This window comes from Melospiza georgiana, chromosome 10, assembly GCF_028018845.1.
Source record: "Melospiza georgiana isolate bMelGeo1 chromosome 10, bMelGeo1.pri, whole genome shotgun sequence".
NCBI lineage: Eukaryota > Metazoa > Chordata > Aves > Passeriformes > Passerellidae > Melospiza > Melospiza georgiana.
In genome coordinates, this window is record NC_080439.1 from 4,791,504 (window position 1) to 4,813,474 (window position 21,971).

The 21,971-nt window shown below is 45.4% G+C and overlaps 2 protein-coding genes across 2 annotated transcripts; both read right to left on the reverse strand.

Annotated features, from left to right (window-relative positions):
- Positions 1 to 2,776: 2,776 nt before the first annotated feature.
- GHSR (growth hormone secretagogue receptor) lies at positions 2,777 to 7,054 on the reverse strand. The gene is made up of 2 exons (XM_058031334.1): positions 6,301 to 7,054; positions 2,777 to 3,165 (listed from the first exon to the last, which is right to left on the reverse strand). The coding sequence occupies exons 1-2, from the start codon at positions 7,052 to 7,054 to the stop codon at positions 2,861 to 2,863; spliced, it is 1,059 nt and encodes a 352-aa protein (XP_057887317.1). The 3' UTR covers positions 2,777 to 2,860.
- Positions 7,055 to 11,208: 4,154 nt separating this feature from the next.
- TNFSF10 (TNF superfamily member 10) lies at positions 11,209 to 20,773 on the reverse strand. Its single transcript, XM_058031105.1, has 5 exons — positions 20,651 to 20,773; positions 17,014 to 17,166; positions 15,485 to 15,527; positions 14,700 to 14,816; positions 11,209 to 13,980 (listed from the first exon to the last, which is right to left on the reverse strand). Exons 1-5 carry the CDS (start codon positions 20,771 to 20,773, stop codon positions 13,532 to 13,534), a joined length of 885 nt encoding a protein of 294 aa, XP_057887088.1. The 3' UTR covers positions 11,209 to 13,531.
- Positions 20,774 to 21,971: the final 1,198 nt, after the last annotated feature.

The following is a 21,971-nucleotide window of genomic DNA, read 5'->3' on the forward strand; positions in this document are numbered from 1 at the left end:
GGCAGGGTCAGGTTGGATGGAGCCCTGAGCAATCTGATCTAGTGTGTGGCATCCTGCCCATGGCAGAGGGTTGGCACTAGAGAGTCTTTAAGTTCCCTTTTATTAGAGAGTCTTTAAGGTCCCTTTTATGTTCTGTGATTCTCTGGATAACACTCAAGACAAGCAATGCTGGATTCATCCATCAGTGCAGGTAGATCTTTTTGAAGGCATCAGACAAAAGTTGATTTATGATGCCAAAGTGAGAGTTATCCAGGTTTTGAGGTGTTGTTTTTTTTTTTTCCTGCTTTCCCTATAAAAGCAGTTAATTGTGTACCAGTTTGAAGCAGCAGTTCCTCAGCACATGCTGGTGTGACCCCAGTGGCTTTAGAGAAGCCATATAGAAAAGTTTTGGTACTGAGGGCAGCAGCACTAATGGCTGGTGTAGTGACAGCCTCAGTGTGTTAAATGTTTGTGTTCCCTGCTAGATATGAAGTTTTTTCCTGCTTGTGCAAGAGTCCTAAAAACTGGCTAATTTCTTTAATAATAAGGTGTGTATTTTGCTAGATTTGTCCAAAGACTGGGAGAAATGGGTCCATCTCCTCAGCTAGAAGGAAGGAAGTCCTGTCCTCCTTCCCAAGGAGCAACCAATGCCTTTCTGACTTTTATGACCTCCAATCAAATGTTTTAAATTTCATTCTGTACACAAAACTGTGGAAATTTTACAGTGTTGGTAGAGCTAAAATTTATATTTTCTTCTGGTGAAATGTTTTGGCTAAATGAAATTATTAGTATGTTTGTGGTTTGTATGCACAAATGTGTCTACACAGCTTTAATGTTGCAGATACTCTGATTAAACAAAACAGCCTAATCAAGTTAGTTACACAGATTTGGGGAACAAAGCTAAAATTAAAATATGAAAAAAAAAAATTAAATCTAGTTGTGTGAATCACACTGGGTCTTCCCCCAAGACAGAGCCACAGGGTTATAAAGGGTCTGATCACTTTATTTCTTTTTCAGTTCACATTTAACAGCACAGACACAGCTGAGATTTGAAACACCGATGTGACGCCGGGTGTGTGTGTGTGTGGTTTGTTTGTACAGACATTCTGAGCTCACATCTGCACCCTCTTTCCTTGGTTCCCAAATGTCTTGTTTCCCTGAGTTGCATGAATTCTGCCACCAGAGCTGCTTTGCCAGCCAGTGAGTGGGAGAGCAGCGGGGACAGCCAGGTGCCTGTGGGCAGAGGTGGAGCAGGAGGTGATGCTGCAGTGCTGCAGTGCCTCGGTGTGGGTGTTTGCACTCCTGGAGTGGGGAGGGGACAGGCTCAGGTGCCACCAAGGAGCAGCAACCAGCCCCTGGCCCCAGCAAGGTGAGAGAAAAGACACTGAATGTACAGAAGAGGCCAATTTCTCTGGTGAGTTCAACCTGAGCAGCTGAAGGTGTAACAGGGGAAGTGGCCCATCGGTGTGAGCGGGGGGTTGGAGGCAGGAGAGTTCTGCTGACACAAAATTCACCAGGGACAATTAAAATTCATCAGCAGGGACAGGGGGCTGTGGGCCAGCTGGGGATGAACACTAGAACCAAAGGAAGCTGCTATCACACATGCATGCTCCAAAGCTCTGTCAGCTCTGTGGGGCACAAAACCCACATGTTGGTGAGACAATATAAGCCACATTCATTAGCACAGTAGATGGAACGTTTTCCGGTTTGCCTTGAAATGGCACTCTTGAGGTATGAAAATCTAATTTAAGGGGTTTATGAATCAAGTATGAGAATGTGTCTGCCTGTGTCCTTTAATGCAGATTTTTCTATTATTTTCTCAGGTCACGGTGGTTAAAAAATGCAAAATGTTCTCAATTCAACACTGCAGCAAACGAGCACAAATGCACACCAGGCTTTACAGGGGATGTGGCACTGGGACAGCCTTTAAACAGAAACATGGGGGGTTTACAGGCAGGATACCTGTCCTCAGCAAGCTTTGGGGTGCAGTTAGGGACAGGTAGCCACAAACTCTTTACAAATATTGAAACAATTAAAAGCTTCCAAATTCAAACACGTCAAGTCATTCACAGTCAGAACAGAACAAGTACAGATGATTTAGCTAGTAAAAAAAAAAAAAAAAAAGAGAGACTTTGGTGGGTGATTGCATTCCACATTTTTATAGCATCACTGCAGGCCTGAAGCCAGCACTGTCCTTGTCCCGCTGATATATATTTTAAAAAAATATTTCAGTACAGTCACATTCTAAGCCACTTCTGTGAAAGCTTTTTGTTTTGTTTCCTTTCTACTTGGATGTGACATGGAGGTTATTCTTTTTTAGCATGTTTAAAAATTATCCATTTTATATCTCTTTTTTTTTTTTTTTAGAAATAATTTTCCTCATTCCAAGAAAAACATGAGCTTACTTAAAAATTGATATTATGAAAAGTGTATCAAATTTCCTGTTTACTACTCCAAAAAGGCAATTCAGTATCCTCTCTCTAGATCCAGATTAGATGCTAGCAAAATTCTTAGCAAAACTAAAGCTAACTCTGGAAAAATTCAGCTGGAATTGGCGCTGCTGAAGTCGTACAAACTCTCAAATCAAGTGGGCCACGTTTGCCTGCTCAGGACGGGTCTGGGCTAAAGTCAGCATTAAAAAATCAAACGGGCAAAAGCAGCACAAAAATAACACCTGGAGCACTGCCATGTTCTGTGACCGCCTCTCTCCTCTCCGAGTCCCAAACTTCAGGTTTTTCCCCTCAGCTCTTTAACTGCTTGCACCGCGCCTCTCATCCCATCCGCGCAATGACCCAAGTGGCGCTTCCAGCGTTGGCGCTCCCGTTCCTTGCCCTGTCCCCTGCCGCCGTGGCTGGCTGGGTGGCGCGGGGTGCCCCGCGTGTCATGTGGTGCCAGCGGGCTCTGTCCAGCCGCGGGAGCTGCCCTGCTTGCTGCCGGAGAGGCTGTGCTGGGGCAGGGCGCGCAGCCCCAGCAGGCGGCAGGCGGCCGCGCGGTACTTGCGCGACATGATGTTGTACAGGATGGGGTTGATGGCTGCGCTAAGGTAGAAGAGCACAAAGGACACCAGGTTGCAGTACTGGCTGATCACTGCTATCTCCAGGGAGCCGGCTTCGAAGGATTTGGAAAATAAGTAGCGTCCTACGTGAAAAGGCAACCAGCAGAGTATGAACGCAAATACCACCACGACTAAAACAGAAACAGCAGGAGAAAGCGTGTTAAGTGTGAGTATCAACATACAGGTGATTAACATTCTGTGCTGCAGCTCTGTTCCTTTAAACAATTAATTACAAAGTGTGAAAATGCCTCCCCTAAGCTTTCACTTGTGTCTCAGTACACTGAAAATATAAATTGGTGATACTTGATACACTTGGATCATATCTAAACAGCCTGCCTGAATATTGCCCAACTAATCTGATGTAGCAAACTTCTGACCTATAAAACCTATGTTTGCATCAACAGACTGTTAAAGAATTCCAAATGGTGACAAAATATAACTATCTATCATCTACAGTGTTTAAGAAAAACAAATTATACGTGATAGACTCAACACTGTGGTTTATAATGAAGAATGTAATCACTGGGAAGCTAAATTATTTAAGACAAAAAGCAAAATTGTTAAAGGCAAAGGCCCCAGAATAAAACACAGAATGGGAACTTGTTGAGCACATATGCCAAGATAAGGAAAGTAGTTCATCCCTCCACTTTGTCCATTTTTTGGAAGATGAGTTACTCCCAAGAAGAGTAAAACTAAATGTGTGGTATATAACTACATAATTATAGTTATGCAGTATATCTGTAATACTATATTACTAGAGTGGTGGCATTTGCATGTAAATATCATGTCTGTAGAATAATGGGAATGTGTGTATCCCTGAACACTGGCCCATTGGAATTTTCATCTGAGAGAAAGGGAAACAGTTTCTGTTCATTTCCTGTGTGCCTTTGACCTTTATAATTTTTCATATTGCTCTGAGTGAGAGCAATACAGGGAGAAAAAACAGAAAACTCGAGCAAGGGTTTCTGACATTCTTAAGCAATTTTTACAGTTAACCTGTTCATGGAATCACAGAATTGTTTGGGTTGGAAAGGAACTTAAAGAAAATCTTTTTCCAAGCCCTCTGCTTTAAGCAGAGACACCTTACATGAGACCAGGTTGTTCAAAGTCCAGCCCAACCTGGCGCTGGTGGGCAGGTTGTGTTAGCAACCTGCTTGTGTTAGCTATGCTCATATCATGTCTTAGAAGATAATAAAATTCAAATTACCGAGAGGAATGGCTATAGGTATCTTTCCCCAGAAATTCTGCACCAGCATTCCCAGGTTTAAAAGGATGCTTACACAGGATTTGTGGTGGAGTGGAAAGCACCAGAGCCTGAGGTTCAGGTTAGGTTTTCCAGCTCTGCATCTTCTTGAGCCAATCACTTCCAGTTTTCCCTCACTATCTCCGCTACAAAATTAATTTGATTCCCTAGCTCACATGGGGATTTGAATCCATGTAATGAATATTACCATGATGGCCATTATGAATGAGCAGAGTTTAAAGCACAGCCTATTAGGACTAGAATTTTAAGCACACGTAGGCAATATCCCAAGTCAGGCTTTTGACAGTTTGATCTTCATGCATGCAGAAACCCATGGATTTCAATAGGAATGGGATGTGGTAGCTCCTTTGCAAGTCAGGCTGTACATTTAGGTGTTTAATTTCAGTCCCAGAAGCATAACCTGTCTTTACAGTTAAAAGAACTTCTGATGCTAATCCCATTTACTTGATGTTCCATGACATGATAAAGCCTCAGAAAGCACCTTTTAAATTTTGAGCAGAACATTAACACCAGTGAGAGCTGACTGCATTGAGCATCTGCTGCCACTGAGCCCTCACTAACTTCTTCCCATCCTTCTATCAGGCATCAGACTGTTATCATTTAGGGAATATTGGCTCTCTGTCAGAGGAGAGTCTTGCCACTGCCTGCCTGTTCTCAGACCTTGTAAAAGGAAAGGAAAGAGTGCCTGAAATATAGCACTGCTTGTGGCAACACTTCAGAGCAGAAATAAGCATTTTTTATTTCAAAATTCTTTACAGTTAAGTATATGGAAATATAAGCATGGTAGTAATATAAGTAATTTACTCATAGTCAGTGGAAGTTCATAATCCTGGACCTCTAGAAGTGTGAGCAATTAATTACTTTCAAGGTCACGCTTACCAGACTGAAGTAATTCTATTGATCATAAAACGTAGCTGAAAGGGCATAAAGAATGCTGCTGGTTTTATTATTCCTCCTGCTGTTGCATAGTAATAAATTAGGACATGAACAAAAAGATCAGATAGGCTCCTCTCTGATAATTAAGGTACTTAGGACTCACTGCCACCTCTTGTCTGCCTCATTAGCCCACCACTTCAACCTTGCTGAAAGGAGCCTGTGAAAGCTCCTTCCTGCAGAGCATCTTGTCCCCCCAAAATCCACGGGATGACTTGCACTGCAGAGGACTTTTGGCTTGGGTAAAAGCACGCAGCAGCAGCAGGATTCTGCAGTTTTCAGACACTAAACTGCAGGACAACTTTTTGGGTTTGTGTTTCAAACTACGTGCACTGACTTAGTATGTTACAACTTGTGTTTCCATGTGCCAACCACAAGTGCTGTTTAAAGCATTCAGCAGTGTCGATACACAAAGTTAGGAATGACAGTGTCTGTTGTCCTGATCCTGTTTTCTTACAGTCTGTGAGATTTTACAGCATCACAGACCACAAAGGAGACTCGGTGCTCCTGGTTCAGCATATCATTTTGGTTTTGCCAATGTGAAAATGCAGATACATTTTCATAAGCTTACACAGCCATGGTAGGAAATAACCCCAGTTTGCTAAAACCTTGCTACTCTTTTCCTATGAATCTTAGTGCACATCATGCCCTGCCTGCCTGGCTCTAGTCTGCAGCTCAACTTCATGGCTTGAGAAGGGTTTAGTTTTGTTTAAAAATGAAATAAACTGTTCTCTGTAAATAACATTGGTATCCACAACCAAAGAGCAAATAAGCTCAAAAATCTCGAGGGCACAAGCTAATTATAACTGTAGTATTTTTCCTTATCAGGGATTTTTACTAATGTTTGTTTAACTGTTTGGGAGTCCCCAGCTCAAACCAGTTAGAAATAAATCTAAGGGAGGAGGAGAGTTATCCTACAGCTGAGGTTTAGCCTTTTGTATGAAACATTTTCTTTCCTTTGGAAGGAACTACAGCAAACTACCAGAGAGCTCCCTGTCTTTTTCTCTCTCTCACACACACACACAAGCACACACATCCTTTTGGAAAAACAGAGCAAGAGGACTCGTACCTAACATTTTCACAGTTTGCTTGTTGTTCTTATCCCTGATGGCAGTGTTTGGACCGATGTTCTTCCTCTTCCTCCTCCAGAGCTTCCTCCCGATGAGGCTGTAGAGCACGGTCAGGCAGAACACGGGCAGGAAGAAGAAGATGCTGGAGGTCCAGACCATGATGGTGAGCAGCCCCGAGCGGATGGCGTACTCAGTGGCTCGGCACTCGTTGGTGCTCAGGGGGTTCGTGCCGTTCTCGTGCTCGACCCCCACCAGGATGAAGATGGGGCCGGCGCTGATGAAGGAGATGGCCCAGAGGAAGAGGATGACCAGCTTGACCTTCCCCTTGGTGATGATGACTTTAGCTCGCAGGGGGAAGCAGATGGCGACGTACCGCTCCACGCTGAGCGCCGTGATGTTGAGGATGGTGGAGTAGGTGCAGCTCTCGCTGATGAACTGGAAGAGCTTGCACAGGAGGTTCCCGAAGTTCCAGGGCCGGTACTGCCAGAGGCGGAAGAGGTCCAGGGGCATGCAGAGGAAGATGAGCAGGTCGGAGAAGGCCATGCTGGACAGGTAGAAGTTGGTGGTGGTCCTCATGTCCCGGAACCGCGACACCACCAGCATGGTCATGAGGTTGCCGACGATCCCGATGACGAAGAGCAGGACGCAGGCGACGGTGATGCCGGTGAGCACGGGCACGGGGAACAGGTGCAGCGGGGGCTCGGCGCCCGTCCGGTTCTCCGCGCCGCGGCCGCCCGCGCTCCCCTCCCGCATCCTGGCGCCGCGGGCTGCGCATCCCCGCCCGGCGCGGCGCGGCCCGGCCCCGCGCGGTGCCCGCTGCGCGCCCGGGCAGGTGCGGGGCCGGGGGCGGGCAGGGACGGACGGGCGGCCCCGCTCCGCCTCTCCGCGCTCCGCCGCTCCCCCCGGCCCGGGGCGGGCGGGCGCTGCCGCGCGTCACAGGAGACGTGGGCACGGAGCGGCCCCGCTGCGACCCCCGCTGCTCTCCCGAGCCGCCAAACTTTGCTGCCGAGCCCCGAGGGGAGCGGCACGGCTCGGGTCCGCCCCCGCTGCCTGCCCCGCCGCCCGCCCGCTTGGGCAGGTGCGGGTATCGCTGCTCCGTGCTCCCGATGCCCCGGTGCCGTGCCCAGGTGCGGTGCCGTCTGTCCGTGCCCGCGGAACTGTGCCCCGGTGCGGTGCCGCCTGTCGGTGCTCCCGGAGCCCCGAGCCGTGCCCAGGTGTGATGCTGCCCGTCCGTGCCCCTGGAGCCGTGCCCAGGTCCCCGGGTGCGGTGCCGCCTGTCCGTGCCCCGGTGCCGTGCCCCGGTGTGATGCTGCCTGTCCGTGCCCCGGTGCCGCCCGTCCGTGCCCCCGAGCCCGGGTCCCTTCCCGCGGGCGCTCTCAGCGCTCTGTCCCCGCACTCCTCGCCCCGCACTCCCGGCACTCGCGGCCGGTCCCGCAGCCGTGGGTGCGATCGCCGCCTTGTCGCTCCGTATCTTTGCTGTGCCCTTGGATCTTGGCAGGAGCCCGCTCAGGCTCCTGCTCGGTGAAGCTGCAGCAGCCACCCGCTTCTACATGATTTACCCGCAATTAAATTTCAATTCAGCGTGTTACTGCTGTCCTCTGCTCTGCCCTTTGCAGGCACGGACAGAACCGTGCTTCCCCAGCTGCAGACTGCTGAAGGAGAATGTTGGACCCAAGAAATAAGATCTGAGCAGAACAAGGTGAGATCAGAGGCAGTAAAGTAAGTTCCCACACATCTGTATAGGGTGTATCTCTCCGGCTTTCCAGCTTGTCCCCACAAACTCTACGGGTATGTGTGCTGCAGCACAGTTCCTTTTTCACTCCTGTCTGTTCTAGAGGGGCTGGATCTCTTGTGTCCCATCTCTCGGGGGGCAGCCAGGGCTCTGAATCCGTGTTGGCATCTGCCTTAACCATAGAATCATGGAATGGTTTGGGTAGGAAGGGATCTTAAAGCTGATCCCATTCCACCAGCCCAGGCTGCTCTGAGCTCCATTAGCCCATCAGGTTTATGCCATTCCCCTTCCACGGCTGCAGGGCTTTGCTGGAGGGTAGACAGCACGAGTGTGATGTGACACAATGCTGAGTTACTCTGCCTGTGCCAGTTTTCTGTAATTTGTGCCTTCTGTAATCGTGCAAGCATTAGCCTTTGTGCCTTGTCCATATCCTAATTTGGATTATATATTTCTGCAGTTTCACTGGAATCAGTATTCTCATTCCTGCTCATGAACTGTGAGACAGTTTTGCAGCAAGTTACTCAACAGTTTAAATTTTATGAGGGATGGCTGCACATTATTGCAGTTGAAAAGGAGAAAGAGTCTAATGTACTTCTCACTTTGTCTACCCAGCTGCCTATATAGTTGTGTTATATGTTTCTGAATAAAAATCATGGGCTTTGTGCCACTAAAAGACAGTTATTTCATATTAGAACTGTGTCCCCAGTCTAATTTACATGACATTGCTTTATATTATGGAGGAGATGGCAACTGCTTATGTGATTAGGCTGCCAAATACTTTGCATTATTACAAGGAATTATCTCACTCCTTTTTAAAATTTCTTTTCCCTGATACATTCCCAGGCCAGTGATATTAGCTCCAGGATGTTGATATTTACCAGAGAAAATGCCCCAAAGCTATAAATGTGACTTTCTATGTAGAGGGGATACTTCATGTAAATTATTTTTGGTTTTGCTCAACTGTGTCTTGTCAAAAACGACAATTTATCTTTCTCCAGGGAGAGAAAAATGTTGAGGTTTTTAGTTTTGTGGTTTTGTTTTTGTTTTTTTTGTTTGTTTGATTTTTTTGTTTGGTTTATTTGGTGGTTTTTTTCCCCAAGAAAATAATTAATTATTTTCTGGAATAATAACTTATTGTGGTGTCTATACCAAAATCAAGTACCAGCAGTGAGTGAGCACCAGATCTGTACGCTCCAGACAGCCTGAGCTTGCAATGTAATGATTTAACCCTGAATTTCTTGGGAGTTTGATGTGTTTTGAGCCAATTGGATCAGAACTGGCAGTTGCACTTCAAATGCAGCAACATTGATCTCCTTGATCTCCTTTTTGAAAGGGTATCATGAGTCAAGGGCTCCTCTGGCTGCTTTTCCTGCATGGGGTTGGATCAGGGCCAGAAAAAAATGCCAGCTGAGAGAGAAGAAGGGCAGCTTTAGTTTTCTTTTTAATTTCTTTGGTGATTGCAGGCCAAATTTGGATGGAATTTATAGATTTGTCATCCACAAACACTGCATGATAATGGATTCCTGCTTGGGCTTTGCATTTGCTTAAAGACAGTGGTGCAGAGAGTGGTGACAGAAGAGGCAAGAACTGTGAGAGAGGATGGCTTTAGGCTCACAAAAGTTATCTAGCAGCCCCCAGCTGCAAGAACATTAGTTTCATGTTGCCAACAAGACAAGAGTGAAGGCATTGGTCTTACTGCAATGAGGGAAAGGGGCTGAAGTTAAGGACTTTTTATTCTATTTATCCACTAGCTGCATGTATGAGCAAACCAGATATTAAAAAGATAATTTAGAAAATGCATTATAATAGACATTTACTTTTCATGGAAATCTTAAATTATTTGTGTTTCTCTTCAGTAGCTTCAAAACTGCATTGAGCACTGGAGATGAAATAGAAGAGTTTCTATTTGTGGCTCTTTGAGATTTCTCTCCGATGTTCCATTCTTTCCATTTTCTTCTTGTCCAGTAAAGTTCTAATTCTTGTTTATATCAGTCTTTGTTGTCATGGAAATATCTGAAGGCTTTGAACCTACAATCATTATGTGTTTATTGTAGAGAGAAGAAGAAACTGGAAAACAGATTGTAAGGTAGAGATTCATTTTAAAATGATGCATCTCCAAAACAGAAAAAAGCAAATTCAGGTTTTTTGTATTATATCCAGGGACAGAAGGTGTTTTGACTGCTGTTATAAATGTGGTTTAGATCAGGAGGTAGCACCTGGTGTATGCTTTCAAAGGTTATGGTTTAGCAACTCTCATCACTGAAGAGTGCAGTTGGAATAGCACTAATCCAGCTTAATAAAGTCAAACACAGAATGAGCTCAAATTACTTTACAGATGTTTATATAGCAGTAGTATCTGCAAGCAGACTTCAAAACACTGCTAGTTTATTAATCAGCAAGGCTGTGCTCTGCAGTCACTAATTCTGAGGTTTAGACTCAGCTCACTGGATCCCACCTGGGCATTGTGTTCTTTTTCCTCAGCCTCACTCCCAGCTCCAGAGAGAACCTGGGTGCAGTGGTTCCACCTTCCACCGCCCTGGAATGGCTTGGGCACTGCCAGGGATCCAGGGGCTCCACAGCTGCTCTGGGCACCCTGTGCCAGGGCCTGCCCACCCTCACAGGGAGGAATTCCTTCCCAATATCCCATCCAGCCCTGCCCTCTGGCAGTGGGAGCCATTGCCCTTTGCCCTGGTGAAAAGTCCCTTTCCAGCTCCCTTGGAGGCTCTGGAAGATGCTGTAAGGTCTCCCAGAGCCTTCTCTTCTTCAGGCTGAACAAACATCTTCTACTGTAGCTTGGTAATGGGTAAAGATCAGATGTTTTGCTACTAAATAAGAATTCCCAGTGCTTAAATAATTGCTAAAGTCCAGAAACATGAGAAGTACCTCAAGGGAAACACTCAGAATTTTGTCCTCTGGTCACAAGATCATTTTCAGGGATTTTTTCAGCTTACTGCTTCCAGATGCTGCTCACCAGCTGGGACCTGGGAGCCAGTCATATGGAATTGCACAACATGGCATTGCTCAATGGTTTGCATTTTGTTCTTTGCATTGCAACCATCTCTGGCACTTACTGGATCATATCTGGTACCAATCAATGTCAGGGAAATGATCTAAGACAGGGTTGTCATGGAAGCCATAGGATGACACCAATAATCACTGTGAGACTAAATAACTATTTAGTAAAAACGTTTTATATAAAAGTCGTGTAGAAAAAATTACAATATTCACATATTAATGCAATCTATAAAAATTTGCTACATATGTCATTCAGCATAAAGTGAGATGAAAAGTGTGAGTCAGGACACAGCACAAACAGAACTTGCTATATTTTTCCATTCTTCTTTAAAGGTGTCCTGTCTGATGTCCCTTGATAATCTTCCCCCAAGGTAACATCTGGCAAACATGCCTTCAGATCACTCAGAAAATTACAATTTGGTGTGATTCCTGTTGCAATGTGCTCTGCATGCAGTGATGAAATCTGATAGCAGGGGTCAGTCCTGTGCTGAAAGCACCAAGCCCAGTCCATCTGCAAGGAGAACCTACAAAAGTCATTTCTGCAAGGTAACAGACATACAGGTATGCAGGGAATGGCTCTGTTCTCCAGCCCTTCTGGCTGGGAGAGAATTTCTGATTTCAATACTGAAATCAGAGAGAAAACTGTAGAAATGTTTTCTGTTCTCTGTCAAAACAGATGATTTGAGAAGGAAGAAAACCAAAGTGTTCCAGTAAACGGTGAAGAGTTTCACATATTTGATTGCCACTGAACCCAGCACGTGTGACACTGTCAAACAGCAGGCAGAAGTTAAACCTCATCATTTTCAGCTTACTCTGGTGTGTTTCTTGGCTCTAACCCGCCAAAAGAAAGGTATTCCTGAAATTCCTCTCTTGCTGCTCCAACACAGTGTTTGAGTGAGCCAAGGTGCTTGTCTGAACGGCCAGATAAAGATGGGCTGTGTCTGTTAATCCCCTGCTGCTGATGGGCAGGAGGATGAACCATGCCTGTTTACTGCTGAGGCCCGTGTGCAGGGGCTGCTGTGCTTTAATTACAGCATGCAGGTGAATGGGAGGGTTCCCACGGCAACCCCAGTGTATCAAAAAAAAAAAAAGACAGCCAGACAGAACTGTCTTCCTTTCCCTCCAATTTTATTTTTCCACCTTTCCCACTGTTTCCTGCAAATCTGGGCAAAATGCATTCATGGTGCAATTTGCTATTCCTCCACTGACAATGCTACAGATGTGCTGATTTACACTACCTGACTTTTACTGTGCATTGAGCCCAAACAGTCTAAACTTTCAAATCCTTTTAATACAAAATAGTCATTTTCACTGAGTTAAAAAATATACTGTTCATTTTTTTTAAAAAAAAGTATTTTATAAAAAACGTTGTGAGAATTTTCCTCCCATTCCTAAAAAAAAAAAAATCAAATAATTACAGCATTATCTAAAGAAGCAGCATATTTGTAAGTACAGATAGTTGTGCCCGTTCTCCTCCAAATGTTAGTCATTGAGGCGTGTTATTCTACATTACATCCTACCAAATACAGACCAGTACAAATAAACATGGAAGAATCTTGTCATGCCTAAATTGCTGCAAATTTCTCACAGAATTCAGTATTTACAGAAACCCACCTTTTTTTTTTTTCTAGATCCAGTTCTTGCTGTCAACAACTGTAACAGCAACTGCATTACTGAACTTATTGGGAGCCTGGTGAGATGTCTGCAGCAGAGTAATTAAGTAAATAGGCACTGTTACAAAATGTTGATCAAAACACAGATTGATTTCAAAAGCTCTTCAGTGCCATTCCAGCAGCTGTTCTTATGTACAATATCCTGCACAAGACAAATGTGTTTACTCAAGACATGATCCTGGAGAATGCTTAAGCACATACTTAATTTCAAGCATGTGGATACCCTGGTGTAGTCAGACTGTTTGTGTGCTTAAAATTAATTAGGTGCTTAAGTGCTTTGTTAGAAGAGATGAAGATGTGCAGCTTCTGCAAAACTCCTGTTCAAAAAAAATCAGGAGAAATTCCACAGGCACTTGGGTACAGTATGTACAAAGGTTCCTGATATATTCAAGACAGGGTCCAAAGGAGAGCACAAATAGAATTTGATGTGCAGTCTCAGCCTTGAGGAACCAGACGTGGAGCATCCACCATCCCTGGTGCCACAGCCGAGCCAGCCTGGAGCATCCCTGCTGCTGGTGAGCCCTTACCTGCCCAGGGCTCTGGCCAAGGAATCACCTGAGGGCTGTGAATCCCTGCCACATTCCCAGCCTGGCTGCCTGTGCCTGCACAGAGCATTGCCACTCACAGCCAGCTGCTGCTGCTCTTCCGGGCTGCTGGGACAGAACTCGGCACGCGGTGAGTGAGCTGAGAAAGGGCAGTCTGCTCTTTGTGGTATTGATGCAGCTTTTGCTTGTGATCCCTTATTTTATAGGAATTTAAGCTGTCCTGACTAGAAAACACTGGGCCATTTGGGATCATGACTTTCATGTTCTAACTGATCATAAAGGCTCCAAAAAAACTTGCTTCTTTGTCCATGTCAACTATGTCACTGTTGCTGACAGAGACAAAAATCCTGTCCTCTCTCTTCAGCTGGAACACACCACCTTGATAGATGGAATAAAGTCCATATTCTGCCTTTTTAGACCAGCAGCTTGTCCTTGCACTCTTCATGAGCAAAATGGGCTCAGGGTAATTAGTCAGTTTGTAAACATACTGGACAAGCTGTTTGGGGTTTCTGATTTGTCCCAACAATTCTGAGTCCTCGTTCTCGTCTTCACGGAAGCGAAAGTAAATTTGTGAGTAGATGTAGTAAAAGCCTGTCTGGGGTATCACTAACTCCCCATTTCTCAGCTCCACGTTGTAAAGGAAGGAGTGGCCTTTTCTTGATGGTTCCCAGTTGTTTATTTTGTGTCCAATTCCTCTTCTGGGCAAGGGATTTACTTGGGAAAAAAAAAAGAGAGAAAGAAATGTTAACTTTAAAAACGGGTAGTGAAGCCAAGTGTCTGCTGCTGAGGAGCCTGGTTTTTAATAACAAAATAAGGAAACCTGCTCTTCCCAGCAGTTCATAGGTCCATTCTCACAATAATCTGATGGTCCATAAGTAAGCTTAATGTGGGAATTAACAAGAACTGCCTTTATTTTTAATATTTGTGCTCCCAAATAAGGGGGGGAAATTATGTTTTTACTTAGTAACAAAGTTAAAATATCCATTAGTGTCTGATACCCTCTGAAGCTGCAGAAAGCTGAGCAAGCCCCTCAATTAGCATGGCCTGAATGTCAAGTCTCTCCTGTCTGTCTCACATTTCTAATAGGTCTGTCACCATAGCAGCTGGGACTCGCACAACCAACAGAAGGAAATGAAAGAAAACAGGGAAACTTAACACTAGGAAGGACATCTAAATAACACTAGGAAGGACATCTAAAGTTCTTTTTCCTCCTAATGAGGGTTCCAAAAGAAGAGCTAGGGAGGTACCCAGAGGAAATGGGCTTTCTCTCTCTTTGGTGGGAATTAGCAGGAAAAACCCAATGTTTGGGACAAGACAATTTTTTTCCTACTACTAACCCAATACAAGTATTAAAAGGTGGTTTGAGGCTAGCAATGGGAGAGTAATTTAATTAATTTTGTGGTCTTTAACTGTGGTTAAAGGCTTCTCCTTACTGCGTGGGGACAGGGAGCTCCTCCTGCTGCTGCTGGCCGTCAGGTGCGCCGCGATGCGGCGGACGGGACCGCGCGGCTGCTGCCCCTCCGAGTGGGGCAGGGTCAGAGTCTTCTCAACTGAAGGGAAAAAGAAACCCTACCTCAGAAGCAATGACTTTACAAGGCACATCTGTTCCACCTGAGTTGATTTTTAGGAATAGCTATGTCACTTTTTAATTGACTGAATCGTATCTGATTGTTGGCTAATAAGGGTCACACTTTTACACTTGCTCATAAAAATGTCTTCACGTGCCTCTTTATTCTTTTTCTCCTCCCTCTGCCTTCAAGTTACTGACAAAATAACCCACAGTACTCAATTTTATGGTTAAATATTCCCAATCTCCCTGTGAATTTCCATTTGGACGCTGTAATGCTTTCACTCAGCATCTTTAGTGTGAGCTTCAGCAGAGCCATCCCTTAACTGATCTCTGCAGTTCTGTGCTGCATGTTCCTGGGGAGGGCTTTTTAAACATCCCCCATACACATGGGACTGAGATCCAGAGGCTGAGTCCTCTGCATTCACCTTGGTTACCTTGCTCTAACCACTTGACAGTAATTCTGGCTCCTGAAAAAATTTACCTTCTAGTAATAAGTAATCATTTTTTGATGACTTGATGCCAGTGCAAGATCTTAGATCATACAAAGATTTGATGCCAGTTTTCTGCACTTTAAAAACATCAAGTCATTACACATCAAGTGCCCCTAGCAGCTCCTTTTTACCACAGATAATAAAATTATTACAATACCGTTGATTGCAGATATGTTTTCCTCGTAGCTTCTTGACATCATCTGCCAACAAACACAATAAAAATGAATTAGCTTGTCAGCTGGGGCTGACAGGGGCAGGAAAAAGACACACCATTTTTTACTCATGAATAAAGGGGATTCTGAATTTGATCAACAAGAAAACAGGGGGGGAAAAAACACCTATTAATAATAATAATAATTAATAATAATAATATTAATAATAATTAATGCTGTAATAGGTGATGAAAGGCGTAGGAAAACATTTTCAAGAGCTCAGGCATAAGTCTATTGAAAAATCTGAATTTCATGCTTCTCTCAAATAAGAGAAGTGTCCAAGCACCAGTTTCCATTTGCAGAATACTTGGCACTGTGAACTATATGGTCTTAGATCTCAGCAATTAAATTTAATTTATTTTTATACTTCTACCTATCTAAGATCTTAATCCAGCATATTTTACTTTGTGCATTCCCCTTCTTCATAACTGTTTGCTGACTGCTGAAACAAACCAGTTTGGTATGGACAGTGATGGAGCAGCAGCAAGTGTGGTGATGCCTTACCTGGGTGGCTAATAAAGCCTGTATTGCCAATAGTTGGTGGCTTTTGTCCTGCCACATTTTTATTTATCCATCTATCCTGATAGTAATAGTAGTATTAGCATAATTATTTCTGTAACTTATTTCTGTAACTTATTTCTGGCACCCAGCCTACTTTTTTCTAAGCAATCAGGGAGCTAGTAGGTATACTAGATATGTAAACATCCACCAACTAAAACAATGCTTTCTCTGTGCAGGAGTTTAGGGACTTCACTGGCAGAGCTTCCACCAAAGGAGCTGAGATCTCTGCATACAAATAGACAATCTGGTTTGGACTGCAAGATCTGTTTTTGCCAGGAAATTTCAGCCAGGAGATAATTTCTGTGGATGGCCTTGTTTATGTGCTGGAGATGGGATTTTGAAAGCCATTCCAGAGGATTTTAGCCCCTGTGATTTTTCAGCCAGACTGACTTTGTCCTCTGTAGCCAAAATGATGTGTATGGTGTGTAAGTCACTCAGGAGGTGCTCTTTGGGAAGGTGCTGTGCCTGATGCTGTGTGCCCACTTGCTCTTTCCTCCAGCACTGCATCACACAGCTTGTGACTGGACACTCCTTAGGCACCTTTGTACCTCTCCCTGTGTTACATTTAACCTCATTTGCTCTCCCCAGCCTCCTTGTTTTTTCAAAGAGGCAGTGACAGCTCTAATAGCACCATGACTGTATGGTCAGGCAGAAACCCTTTACCCTGAGGTATTTCAGATAAGCCAACCCATCACTGGAATTTGCTTAGTAAAAGCTGATAGTCTTTGCTTTAGTATTTCCTGAATGCTATGGGTTGTTTTTATGGGTTGTTTTTCCCTTTGCTTCAGTGCAAGCACTGCAGCTGGAGCTGTGGCCTGACCATTGCTTTGCAATAAAACAATCTGAGCTTCCTTTATTCTGCTATTAGGGTTCCTTCAGCTGTAACAACACCAAGCACACTGCTCCCAAATACCTTTTTAATTAACTTTCCCAGGTGCCACTTGACTTTCCAGCAGGGATCAGCTTCTCTGTCCTCCCCCTCGATGAGCTCCAGGTTTTGGAGGGAGTTGCTGATCTCCTCCTCGGTGAGACAGGCGATGCCGCTCCTCGAGTACGAGTCCTGCAGCTGCAGCACAGGGAAAAGCCAGCACTGTTCATCCAGCTGTTTGCAGCTCTGGTATGTCACTACATTCACTAACTGCTAAGAAACACACTTATCTTTTCTCTGAAGTATATGAACAAGAGGATTTAATTCATCCTGATCTGACATATTTAAATATGAGAGCATACCTCACATGCAAAAATATGCCTGCATTATCTGCATGGACATAAATGCAGTAGCCAATATTCAACTTAATAGGTTTTGTGAAAATTCAACACCCAAATCCTTGATGTTGGAAAGTCTTTAGATTCTCTAGTTCTGCATTAGAAACATTTCTTTAGACAGATTATTGAGGATGAAATTCAATATTAGACAGATTATTGATGATCAAATCAAATACTAGAACTTAAACCAGTATTTTCTGGCAACTGCATTTATAATACAGACCTTTGCTGTTATATTTATCTGTACCTTATCCTCCCCATATCCAGATTAGGCTCTCTCCTAACACCATTTATCCTGATAATCCAGACAATTGAGATGACATTTGAGTCCAAATAAAATTATAATGCTAGATGTTTTTGACATGAAAATATCAAATTTCTGTATCCTCTAGTCATGGAGAAAACATTTTTGTTTTCTGCAAGACTGAAGAGACTGGCAAAACTCCTTTTGGCTCCAAGGGAATGTGACTGGGAGGGTTTTCCTGGTGGAAATCTCTCAGAGCTCCGTGCAGATGCGACTCCAGCTGGCGCTGTTGGTTAGTGTGGGAGCACAGGACCTGAGAGCAGCCCTTGTTTGCTCTGACCTGGGCTCCTGCTGCAGCAGCCACACACTGGGCAGCTTTGTGCAGCCAGCAAAGCACTCCGGAGGGAACAGCAAGAAACATGCAAAGCATTCAGATGGAATCCTGGCAGCAGCATTTAAATTTCACTCTTTTGTTGTGCTAAAGAAGCTTGGTTTGCTTTGCTAAACAGATGCATTTTTTCCTACAAGCACCAGTTTTTAGCTGTCCTTGAGACTGGGGCATTGAAAGCAACAGGTGAATTTTCTCCTTCACTCTCCATGCCTTTCCTGGCTGTTAGAAAACAAAGGTGTTTAGGACAGATTTCCTGCTACAGGGGCAGGAGATTTCACCCCCTTCAAGTCCCACCTTCAGTTTGCAGCAGCAGATTCCACTGAGCTTCAGCTAGTACTTGAAGTGATGTATTTTGGAGGCAGCAGAAGGAAAAGTGTTTGTGAGGGTTTCTGTGTCCTTGCCAAGGAGTGCAGTGGTATTTCTAAATCAGGTTTCAAGAACTCCGAGTCATTAATAATACGTGCTCATTAAGGTAAAACTACTGGCTCTGACCCATTTAACTACACAATGAGCTTCTATAAAAAAGTAGTTTGACGAGTTTAAGATAAAAAGCAAGTTGTGAGGTTACTGTTTATTCTCTTGCAGGCTTGACACAGCTCAGCTCCCAGCTCTGCCCTCCCATCTGGGAGCAAACAGCCCTGTGCCTCTGCCTCCACCTCACCTGCTCACTTTTCCTCAAAACAGCTTCACTCTCCTGGCACTGGAACCTTTCTTTGTGTGCAGTTTGAAACCTCAGGGAATGCAACCTTGCAGCAACACATGATGGAACCGAGAGACTGATATTTCTCTTGTAAGATTTACTCAAATGAGGTTTACCTGCAGCACTGAACCCTTTGAGGACACAACTCCTGCAGGAATCTTATCTTGTAGAGCCTCTCTCCTATGTTAGGAGTGGTTACTGGACTTGAAATAGGAGGAAGCCTAAGGTTGTTTTCCTTGCAGCCCTGCATCCTGAAGCATAAGAACTTTATTGTCCTAGTACTTCCTCTTAAAGCAAAGCAGTTACACAAATGTCATACTCCTAGTCCTAATCAGGTTACTACAGCTGTAGTGGACAAACCCTGCTAGTTACCAGCATGCTTTTTGTAAAGATAGAAACACCTGCAGTCTGTGCAGCCACAGCGATTTGGTGAAGGTGTAGAAATGCAGGTATTGTGAACAAAAAAAAAAAAAAGGGAAGAAAAATGTGCAGATAAAAATCGCAGTTTATCTACAGAGATTTATTCCACATGTACCACGTGGATGTGGAGTAGCAGGCTGTGCCTAGACGAGTTTTTTCCTGTTTATTGTGTACCAGATAGCAGATGCAGAAATATGTTGTTAAGGTACCCCCTCCAGAGCCAACAACCTTTTTTGCAGTCCAGCATATCTCTGGTTTATTCCTTCACAACAAATGCAGGCTTGCCATTCTTCAGGAACTGTGAGCTGTATTTTGGGCAAGTCTCTGGGATGTGGTTGTGTCCCAGGTGTACATGTTTGAATAGAAGGAAGGAAAAGATAAGTGTGGTTACTAATTACTTACATCGGCACGTGTATTAGCAAGGGACTCTGTACTGTGTGCATAAGGAAAGAAGGATGCCTTTATATATTTTTCTTCATTAGCAATCATGTAACCTGATTTCACAAAATGAGCACATTTCTGTGACTCCCCCATTGGACAGCCACAGCTACAAATTCAGCAGGAAAATCTGTTTTATACATTTTGAAAGTATGAGCATTGGCTCCTATTGCAGAACACTCCCTTTGCCTCACAGAGAATTCTGACATCTCAGAAGACTCCACCTATTTAAGCTAATGTGGAATAAACACATATATTGCATAATATACATATCTACATTATTATTAATAATGTAATTAATTATGCACTCCTGAGTGCTTATAACAACAGTAACTTACATTTATGCAATATTTTCTGAAGCTGTAGATGTACAGAACACTTACCTGCAGGAAGGTTTACCTGTGTGCCAGGAGTAACAACATCCAGGCACAGCAGGACAGTCAATTTTGGGTAAGACACTCAAGGAAACCCTGAGTAAAAAGGGTCCTTGAAAGCAGGACCACACACACTGGACTATCATCTAAATTCAACATTCTTGGAGTGTAAATGATCTTTCCCAAGAAGTGGGAAGAGTTAAGCAGCAGCTGCCAGGCCTCAAGGGGGGCTGCAAGGAGACCAAAGAATCTAGACTACACAATGGATTCTTTGAAGTTATTCTGGCGAATGCAGCGGTGTTCGCCGTCTGGTGCAGTTCCTTTAGGATTAGTCACAACCTTGAAACCCTGTATTATCCTACGGGAAGCATCCACGGGGCACTCGAGTCCTCCTCGGCGGTGCAGCTGACAGACAGCGCCTGTCCCACTCAGCCCGCCCGCACCGCAAAAGTGATGAGGCGGCGAATTCGCGCTCTAATGGGAAACACATTTCCTACCAAAGCGCCGAGCTTTGTTTTCTCGACTCTGGCACTCCGTATCAGCCCCGGCTCTGAGCTCTCTCCCCGCGCACACCCCGCTGCAGACAAAGGGCAGCAGCGAGCGGAGCTCTTTGTCCGCGGGGCCTCAGCCCGGCCGGGCCCGGGGGTGCTGCGGGATCCCCCCGCCCAGCGAGCCGGCCTGTCCCGGGGCTCCCCCCGCCGCCGAGCCCCCACAGACCTGTCGCAGCTCGCTGGTGAAGTACAGGAAGGTGACGGCCACGCACAAGGACTGCAGCAGCACGGCGGCCACCAGCACGGCCCCGCAGGTCTGCGCGGGGCTGGGGCCGCCCGCCGGCAGCATCCTGGGGCTGGCAGGGCCGGGCCGGGCTGGGCCGGGCTGGGGGCTCCGGGGCTGCGGGGGCTCAGGGCCGCTGTCCCGCGGCGAATGCAGCCCCGCACTCAACCCGCCCGCCGGGGCATGGAGCGGGCGGGGCGGCGGGAAGGACCGTGAGGGATCCTCCCCGGCCGTGCCCTCCTCCGCTCCGTTCCGCCTCCTCGGCTCCCTCCGTGCCCTCCCTCCTCTCTATTCCAGCCCTGCCCTCCTTGGCTCCGTGCTCTCCCTGCTTTCCCGCCCTGAATTCCCGGGCTGTCCTCCCAGGTGCCGCCTCCCCGCAGTGCGAAGGGATCGCTGCGAGGATGGGCGGTCACCGCTCTCAGCACTGCTGGAGCATCTCCGAGCAAACTCTCTGAGAGTTTGCCACCTGAGAACGGTGGAAGCTGTTTTTTTCTAAAATTAAGGCTCTGGTTATGTGCGCAGGGAGGCACGGAGTTTTCTGAGTCCACGTTGTGTTATAGAGTCTTACATTGGTTTGGATTGGAAGGGACCTTAAAGTTCAGCTCGTCCAACCCCTCACCATGGGCAGGGACACCTTCCACTGTCCCAGGCTGCTCCAAACCCTGTCCAGCCTGGCTTTGGGCACTTCCAGGGATGGAGCGTCCACAGCTTCTCTGGGCAACCTGTGCCAGTTTTTCTCCACCCTAAGTGTAAAACTCTTTTCATTGAAAATAACTTCTTTCTTACACCTAATCTGGATTAATGCTCATTCAGTTTTAAACCATTACCCCTTGTTCTATTGAAGAAAGTCCTGATAAAAAGTCTGTCCTCATATTTTTTTATAAGGCCCCCTTCAAGTACTGAAAGGCTGCATTGAGGACACCCTGGAGTCTTCTTTAGCTGAACAAATCAAATTTTCTCAGCCTTTCTTTACAGGAAGAGGTGATCCAGCCCTCTGAGCATCATCTGGATTCACTCCAATAGCTCCATGTCCTTCCTGAGCTGCCTTGTTTCCTATCCTGTGGAGCTGGAACCTCACAGAAAGGTGCTTGTGACCAATAACTGGTGCCAGGAACTCCTTCCCAGTGCTGCCAGTGCTTCTACACCCTGGTCATGGCATGATTATTGCCATAGTACATGGACATCAGGTACATTCTGAGCTTTCTTTACCTAATGGTACTTTGGGGTTTGGATGGTTGGTTTTCAAACCTCTGAGGCTCCTTTT